The 9,338-nt window shown below is 40.6% G+C and overlaps 1 protein-coding gene across 1 annotated transcript; it reads left to right on the top strand.

Annotated features, from left to right (window-relative positions):
* The first annotated feature begins 201 nt into the window (after nucleotides 1-201).
* Nucleotides 202-8,993, top strand: LOC140226359 (prenylcysteine oxidase 1-like). Its single transcript, XM_072306844.1, has 5 exons — nucleotides 202-379; nucleotides 2,787-2,993; nucleotides 4,260-4,437; nucleotides 6,483-6,691; nucleotides 8,103-8,993. Exons 1-5 carry the CDS (start codon nucleotides 256-258, stop codon nucleotides 8,894-8,896), a joined length of 1,512 nt encoding a protein of 503 aa, XP_072162945.1. The 5' UTR covers nucleotides 202-255; the 3' UTR covers nucleotides 8,897-8,993.
* Nucleotides 8,994-9,338: the final 345 nt, after the last annotated feature.

Genomic DNA, 9,338 nt, shown 5'->3' on the forward strand with positions numbered 1-9,338 from the left:
CCGGTAAAGTAAGTATAAAGTTAACATTACAGATATCAAACAAACAAAACGGGGGCGAGGGTTCACACTGTCCGTCTATGGTTGATGATGACTCGTGATAATCTTTGTGGGATTCCAGTGTAGGGGGAGAGCTCGCTGCGTTGTAATGTTGACGCGCGCGCGGATCAATACCGCGGATCCATAGTCTGTGGCAGTATCACGGCAAGCAATAAAGAAGGTGAATGCTCTCAGGTGAAAGTTGTAATCACCGTAACCATGATCACGCCTACAAGTACACTACTCGCATCTTTGGTTGCCATAGCAATTATCTGTTCTGTTGTTCCGCCATCGGTGCAACACAAGGAGCAAGAAGATGAAAATCCCGCTGAAGTTAAAATCGGTAAGTGATCCTACACGAGAGTGGGCGTGTACACGGGACAGTTGCAGAACAGTACGGGAACGCAGCCCGATAGTGTCGGCGTCGGGCCCGGGTGGTGGAAGGGTGTAGCTCGACGTGTAGCAAAATTTCTATGCAATCGGGAATGCTATGTGCCGGGTCGCTGCCGGGTCGCTGCCGGGTCGCTGCCGGGCCGGGTTTAGGGACGAAAAGCACTTGCATCAGCAGTTGGTATTTTCGATATTCTGCCCGAAACTAAATACTGGGCGTTGTTGTTATTTGCGACAGTCATTTGGTGCAGAATTGATCAAATGTAATGTCATTACCCCAGTCCCATATATTACAACTCGTGTGCCGTAAAAAAATACCAATCGCCTGCGTGCGGCATGAACACAATTTGCATTGTGCAGTGCAGTGTGACCTAGCTAGACTGCTGGGGTATTTTTGACATATTCACTTTTTGCCATAGTTTTTAGGCCACTCATTTTTTTTTTTCTGAAAATATATCAAAACTATTTAATATATAATATCTTTATAAATATCATTAAAATATCAGGAAAATTGTAATGCTTTTCTTAGATCTACATAGATCTTTCTATCAAGAAATGAATAGAAACAGAACACATTCTGGAAGAACATGTGTGCAACAATTCCTGACAATGTAGCTATCCATGAAAAGGTGTGGAAAATTCATGTTTTTGCCTTTAAACTTTTTGAATTTTCTACCTACTTTTAACCAGAACTTGCAGAAGGGTCAAAGCCAGTATGGGCTTGAAACTTTTTCAATTTTTGAGGAGCATCGAGGCCAGGTTTAAAGTGGGGCATCATCATGGCTAGTACTAACTATACACAGCCCAGTCGCTGTATGTATGTTTATATTCGCGCAGCGTATTAACCCGTTGAGGACGGACTGATTTTGCTACAACACGCATTTCCCATAGACACCTGCCCGAGTATACTCGGGACTCGTCCTCAACAGGTTAAAGGGTGTGTACAGCTCTGGTTGAGGTGAGGATTTAGCTTTTAACGTTTTGCGAGATAATCAGAAACCACTCTATGGGATGTCAAAGAGCATGTGGTTCTAAGGGGTATCGAAAGTTTATTGGATGAAAATCGGTTTTGAAATGGCTGAGATATCCAAAAACAAGGTGAAACAAAGAGATCCTAATAAAGTTGTGGCATGTCGCCTTTTATTATTAGCACTTTTTTTTTGATATCTCAGCCATTTGGCAGCCGATTTTCATCAAATAAACGTTGAATTCTTCTTAAAATTGCATGCTCTTTCATATTTCATAGGAGGTTTCTCATTATCTCACTTAGGAATGTTCAAAGCATGAATCCGCACCTTGACCAGTACTGTACAGCCCCTTTAACAGCGTCTGGTCGGGCTAGGCTAGTACTAGATAGGCCCCATGGACTCAGTGAGTAATAGTGAATTGAACACTGGTGCTGTTCACACACTGTCCAAAGTTTTGTTCAGGGAAAGGGCTAGATTATATGTACTACAATACAAACCAGTTTTATGTGCCACATTTTTCTGACACTGCAATGCATGAGTGCTTTACAAATAATATGTTTTTCAGGGCATACAACTTTTCATGAAGGCAGTGTCACGCGTGTGTCTTTACCATCCAGCCACACGAGTGTGGCTGTAGCCATGGCCAGAGTCGCTGGATACAGCCACACTCGTGGATGCGTGTGTACAATGCCACACACACACGGAGAAGCTCCATTGCGTAGCGGGGAACACGCTGTGTGCAGCCACTTCAACACGCGATGAGCCTTTGTTCGCGTTCCCCGCTACGCAATAAAGCCCCCTGTGTGTGCAACATGTACACACACGTCCACACCAGTGTGGTTGTATACACTTCCCATGAAAATGTTTCTGCTAAGTACTACAAGTGCTAGACATGCAGCAAGCAAAGTTGCAGAGAAAGTTTTAAGCTTGGCTGTGATGTAACTTTTATGACAAAGCAATGATTATTTTTCCGTCAACATTGCCAGAAACTGCATTATTGTTAATGTCTGGGAGGCATGACTTTTGCATAAATAGACATGTGCACAACTCTGATAGAAACTTAAAATTTACTCTAAAAAAACGTGTCTGGATCACCTCTATTCAATCACCATGCATGCATGCTATTTGTTTGTGGAATGGAATCGCGAGTGAAGCTTTTATGGTATTGAGGCATTTGGAGATTTATCAATCTGTTTAGGCGGGATTGTGCATTTGAGCAAAATATGCAAACTTGGCACACCGTGGATTGAGTCGGGCATGCGAATGTAGCTTATAAAGAATTAATGGGCAAAATGATTATGCCCATCTAGTATGAGAAGCCTATTCCTCCTGAAAACATCTTCATTTGCATTGTTCTTTTTCTTTTTCTTTTTTAATGTTGTGTTTATGTAGCCATCATAGGGGGAGGACTTGGGGGGACATCAAGTGCCTTCTACCTCCGACAGCTCTTTGGGGATGCAGCATCCATCACATTGTACGAGAAGGGCGAGATCGGTGGTCGCCTAGCAACTGTTGCCGTAGGGGGAGATGAATATGAGCTGGGAGGCTCCATCCTGCATCCGCGGAATCATTACATGAAGAATTTTGTGAAGGAGTTTGGTAAATATTAAAGGGTGTGTACCGGTACAGTTCTGGTCGAGGTGAGGATTTAGCTTTTAACGTTTTGCGAGATATTCAGAAACCACTCTATGAGATGTCAAAGAGCATGCAGTTCTAAGGGGTATCAAAAGTTTATTCGATGAAAATCGGTTTTGAAATGGCTGAGATATCCAAAAAACAAGGTGAAACAAAGAGATCCTAATAAAGTTGTGGCATGTCGCCTTTTATTATTAGCACTTTTTTTGGATATCTCAGCCATTTGAAAACCAATTTTCATCAAATAAACGTTGAATCCTTCTTGAAATTACATGCTCTTTCATATTTCATAAGAGGCTTTTCATTATCTCACTTAGGAATGTTCAAAACATGAATCCCCACCTCAACCAGTACTGTACAGTCCCTTTAAAACTTCCTCATCATTTTACCAAGTTCTCTTGTGTGTCATAAAAAATACTTGCTTTTGACGGTCTCTTCTAATATTCTTCATTTAACCCAGTGTTGCACACTGGCACTGGTGCAACAGCCCCTGACCAGCAAAAATCACAGTCGGACCAGTAACCATCATTGTCGGACCAGTCACTTTTCAGGAAAGGACCAGTGAAAAATAGAAAAACTAAGTACCTACTGATCCAACAGGCAGGTGGGACCAGTAGAATAGTGAGTTAGTGTGCAGCAATGCGTAACTTGTTACAAGTGGAAAGTAGATGTGCAAAGAATTTAAGCTGTCTAAAGTTCTAGAAAACATTTCAGACTCTTAAATCTCACCTTTGACTTTGAATTGAATCTATAGTGAATTTATATTCATTTTGGATTTGCCAAGGATGTACCATAATATCAAGCAATGTATTACCCTGCAATGGCAAGCATTGCAGCCTCTTACAAAGGATTGGTGCAATTTGCATTGTGAGTATCTTACTTTATGGAACTAGTACAGCTGCAAAAATTGGTGCACTTAAGGCTTTAGTTCAAAGAGCCAGTGATTTTGTCCACTCTGAGGTAGCAGCTCGTCAAATTTCAAAAAGGACTTTCTTTGACAAATACTTTCTTGCCTGTAATGTTGGAATGGTACTCATGGTGTGATCATAATGTTACTGCATCAGGTATACCAGCCCTCAGTATAGAGGTATACAGGTAGACCAATAAATATGTTTGTTGTCCTGGTAAATGCTTTATAGGAAATTATCTAAACTGGTGTTCTATACTTTCACCAAGTTACTACATGTATGTTTCCTGTGCTAATCCGATATTTATTGGATTGTTCTTCAGGATTTAAAGCCAAAAGTGAGCCAGCCGGACAGACCATGGGAGTCTACAATGGAAAGGAATTTCTCTTCAGGGATAGCTCTTGGTCCGTAATCACCCTCTTGCGGTTGCTATGGCGATATGGCTTTGATGTCTTCAGAATGAACTGGACTATTGATGGACTGCTCGAGAAGTTTGAGAGGTATGGGCAGGATGTATTTTCCCACATGATTTACCACTTCAAAATGTTGATACAGTGCACTCCCATTGATAAATAACAGACAGGGTTATAACAAAATTCTGTTAGCAACAAAATTATCTGCGCTACACAGTATCTTTTATGATAAATTTGTTTAGTAACCTGTATAATGAAATTTTTGACAGTACTATTCAGGTCAGCCTCTCCTATCCAGCTTCCTCTTATCTTGATCTCTCTGTTATCCAGTTGTGATTTTTACTAATATAATCATTAGGAAAAGGGGGATTTAAAATTCAAACAAAATCCCGACACAAACTCATAAATTACATATTATTTCCAACATGATTAACATACATCCGCAGCAACATCCATCTAAAGTAGAATGCAATCAGACATTCACTTCTGACAAATTTTATGCAGATAGCAAAGAAAGATTTCCATTGACCACATTAATGTGGTGTCTGCTCAGTAGCACTGAAACTACTCATCATGTATCTCATCATAGTCACAAATAAAAATGCAATCTTTGAATATAAAAGGAGTGTACCTACATGTACCTACCCAATGGCCTCATTACATGCCCATCTCACTGTTTATCAGACCTTAGTTTCCATTGTTCTTCTCATAATATATCACTTATTGTTAAAGGGGAAGGCTAGTAACTGATCAGTGGGAATCAGTGGAAATGATGGGAGATGATTGTTCCAATCCTTATGGGATTCATTCAAGAGTCATATCTATTGTTGTTTGAAAATGATTTGCTTCAGAATGGTCTCATATTCAAGTAATGTGCAGTTTAATGCTTCCAGGTTAGCGTCCCTGGTCAGTGACGGAGCATTAATCTGCACATTACTTGAATATGAGACCGTTCTGAAGCAAATCATTTTCACAAAACAATAGATATACAATGAACTCTTGAATGAATCCCATAAGGATTGGAACAATCACCTCCCAGCATTTCCACTGATTTCCACTGATCAGTTACTAGCCTTCCCCTTTAACTCTAATCAGGCTGGGGGGGGGGGCGGAATCCGCCCCCCCCCCTCGACGTTTCGCGCAATATTTTCGCAACGCGATAAGCTCCCGCCGCGATGTTTCATGACTTTTTTCTTTCAAGTATCGCGCAACTTTTGAGACCCAAATTGTTGCGCCCGCGCGTACCGTTTTGACGCGACGCCCGTTCGAAAAAAATTTGTCAACCTCAAAATTGCTCCAAAACGTGATTTTGTGTACAAATCAAATGCAAATTGTGTTTTTTCAATTAATTCATATAAAAATTCATATGTTCACTTAGAATGGCAGAAATTCATTCATTTTAGCATAATAATGCTTCGAAAAATGTCTGTGACAAATTTTGGCCAAAAAACAAACAAAAACAAAAGGTCAAAAAACAATTAAATACATAAGAAATTCAAAAAACAATAAAATACATAAGAAATTGATTTCGATACAGATTTTTTTTTATCCTATGTCTCAGAAGAATGATACAAGAAACATTTTAAAAAAGAAATTAGCTTAATTGGAGCATTAATAAGTGATTTAGAGCCCAAAACTGATTTTATGCATAAATTACAATAATTAATTAATATAAAATATAAGAAAAATTTTTCGGAGAAAGCAACCATACATTTTGATAGAATACGTCGCGGGCGTCGCGTGTGCCGATTTTCGGCGCAATCGCGCGTTCCATAGGCGAGATCTGAAGGGGGGGCGGAATCCGCCCCCCCCCCCCCCCCCGATGTATAGCATAGCCAAAAAAGCCCAGCCTGATTAGGGTTAAAGTAAGAGTTTACCTTTTGGAGTGCTCAGTGATGTAGAAAATGTTCCAGATATCATATGTGATGCATGTATGTGTAGGTCAGTTGTGTCACAAAACATCCTACCATGTAAAAATTTTGCAATAAAGCTCTTTGATTTAACTAATTGAAGACAGTTTGATTCTGATACAGCACATATTTCCTTTAAACATCTGTCAATACACCTTGGAATAGTTTTGGTGTAGTTTCAGAGTCTTGATTGTCCCTCCTTTTTCACCAACCATTTTCTAGGATTTATGAGCTGCAAGATAAAGGGAATGCCTATGAAACCATAGAGGACGTCATGGCAGCTATGGATGAGAAGTTTGCAGGATGGCTCACAGTTCCCATCAGTTCAGTCCTAGAGGAGATGGGCTTCTCCCGGCGCTTCATCGATGAGCTACTCGCCGTGGCAACAAGAGCAAACTACGGGCAGAATCCAGACATGATGGGATTTGCAGGTGAGTCAAGAATACAAGGATTACTACCACCTGTGGTGAAATAATACAAAAGTAGATTTTTAACTCCATGAGTGCCACAGTGTAAGCCCCCTGTGTGCCTCATTATTCTGAAACCATAGTGCATAAGAACTTGAAAAACTATCTGTTTTTCAAAGCCATGTAACTTTTCAAAGACACAACTATGCTAGACATGTAATGAGCAGAGGTGTAGAGGAAACTCCAGACTTTGCTGTGACTAAATTCCATGATAGCGCTATGATTATTTGTTCTTGCAAATGACTAGTACAAAATATGTGACCTTCCGTCCAAACCTCCCACCACCCAAAAAAGAAAATGCATGCACTGATTTCCTATAAGGAATGAAAATAGGCGAAGTCGGTCATCCCAGCCAATATTGAGTTTTTCATATTTTGTGAAAGAGGAAGTCTTCTTCTTCTTTCAGTTGCACTGAAGTTGAGATCATAGAATGAACAGGAAGTTGTGTTTTCAGCATTTTTTCTCTTGACGCTTTTTGGTGGAAAGTGTTTCTCAATAGAGTCCTCTTTCCATTTCTTTTTAAAACATTTTACACAGTCTTTGAATGTAAGCAAGGTAAATTTAATACATGTCGGTCAATGCAGAGGTTATGTGCGAGGTTATACAATGGAGTTTGTGTGGTACAGATGTGATCCCCTATCATAATCCCTTCAAGAAAAAGTCATACAGCTTGCTTTTCCTATACCAACTGTGTTCCTCTGCATACACAGTTTATGACTTCTGATTGTTCCCACCTCCCCATGGTTTTTAAACAGACTTTCTCTTTGTTTGTTTGTTTGTTTGTTTGTTTGTTTGTTTGTTTGTTTGTTTGTTTGTTTTTCTGAATTCCATTCTGCATGCGGGAGGAAGGAAATACACTTTTGGTAACACACTGAACAGAAGATGAAAAGTCCCAAATGTGAGATCACAATTTCCAGTCTGCATTTTAATCACCACTATATCCTTTTGTGTGCCTTTTTTCTGGCAGAAGGTCATATGGGTCTCGGCAAAAAAAAATTGGTGAAAGAGAGGTTTAATTTGTTGCAATACTCAATGGCTATTTATATTTCAGACACACTGTATTCTTATACATTACCAGTGAGGCATTAATGCTAGCCGTAAGCTCAATCAAAGGGCAGACTCAGCTGATGCCAATATACTGCACATGATGTCTCTATGCTTTTTTAATACTCTGATCTCCCATATTCATAAGAGTGCTTTAAGTTGATATGAATACACAGATATGAAATGCCATCACAGATTCAAACCAAATACGATTTCAATATAGGAATGCACACCTTTTGAATACAATCACGTTTCTGCACTGCTAGCAGCTCAAGCTGTTGGTGTCAAATTGAAATTGCTACTTGTTTCCATGTTCAACTCTCCCTCACAGGCATGGTATCTCTTGCAGGAGCAATGCCTGGTCTCTGGGCAATAGAGGGCGGCAACAAGAAAGTACCGCAGGAACTCTTGAAGAGATCCGGCGCAACTCTCATCAGGGCTCAGGTTGCGTCTGTGGAGCGTAGGGTTGAGAGTAATGCTGGCAGACCTTCCTTCGTGGTGAGACAGGCAAGGAATGGAAACGACGAGGATGTAGAATACGACATCGTCCTTGTCGCAACCCCGATCGAGCCGGAGGCCCGCACCTCCGTCATCCAGTTCGTGGGATTCGACCATCCCATCTCCAATTTTAGTGGTCAGTATCGCCACACTGTCGCCACGATGGTTCAGGGCAGGGCAAGGCCATCAACGTTTGGCGTGGGGCCAAAAGGTGACCTCCCTACAGAGATCCTCACCAACATAGACATCCCACTCAACGTCAGGACAGTGTCAAAGAACTATCCTGTAGACTTCAAAGCCAGCAGTTTCAACGAGTCTAATCAGGTGTACAAGGTCTTCTCCACCGAGGTGCTGAGTGCATCTCAACTGGACACAATATTTGAATCCCACTCAGTGGAATCGTATAGGGACTGGCTGGCGTACCCTTACTACCATCACCACGACTCCTTCCCCTCCTTTGTTCTCTCAGAGGGTATGTTCTATCCGAACGCCATAGAGTGGGCGGCAAGTGCAATGGAGATGGCTGTCATTGGAGGTCGCAATGCCGCAAATTTAGCTCACCGGTATTGGAAGGGAGAGTCCATGATGGGTCAGCATGGTACTAGCAATATCAAACAAGAATTATGAATTAATCCTATTACTCTTATTTTCCCATATTCTTCACTGGTCAGTATGACGTCCACATTCCCCCCCCCCCCCCTGAATATTTTAATAAATGCTCAAATCTCTCCATTAATCTCTAAAATACATTCGTTCATTCGTTCATTTTGTGTTTCAAAATCATAAAATAAAGAAGTATGTTTAGGTAATTATGACAATGAAGAATCAAAAGCTTTCCCTCAGAGTGAACTCTCCATGCAGTTGGAGGGGGATTTTATAAAACTTGTGCAATTCATCTTAGTTTACATTTGAATGTTACCATAATTAATGATTGTAGAAAATCTTGACTAATATTGCATGTATGAAACAATGCAGAGCCAACAATTTGCAAAAAAGAAACCAAAACAAAATAAAAATGGGGGAATTATATTAGTCAAAAGAAACTGAGCATTAGACTATGCAGAAAATT

The sequence above is a fragment of the Diadema setosum genome, chromosome 3, assembly GCF_964275005.1.
Source record: "Diadema setosum chromosome 3, eeDiaSeto1, whole genome shotgun sequence".
In the NCBI taxonomy this organism is placed as follows: Eukaryota; Metazoa; Echinodermata; class Echinoidea; order Diadematoida; family Diadematidae; genus Diadema; species Diadema setosum.

What these genes read in the sequence shown, in the direction of transcription:
- LOC140226359 (XM_072306844.1), top strand. Translation starts at nt 256, where the DNA reads ATGATCACGCCTACAAGTACACTACTCGCATCTTTGGTTGCCATAGCA. An exon ending in CTGCTCGAGAAGTTTGAGAG is followed by an intron (nt 4,438 to 6,482) that starts GTATGGGCAGGA and finishes ACCATTTTCTAG; the next exon opens with GATTTATGAGCTGCAAGATA. An exon ending in AGACATGATGGGATTTGCAG is followed by an intron (nt 6,692 to 8,102) that starts GTGAGTCAAGAA and finishes TCTCCCTCACAG; the next exon opens with GCATGGTATCTCTTGCAGGA.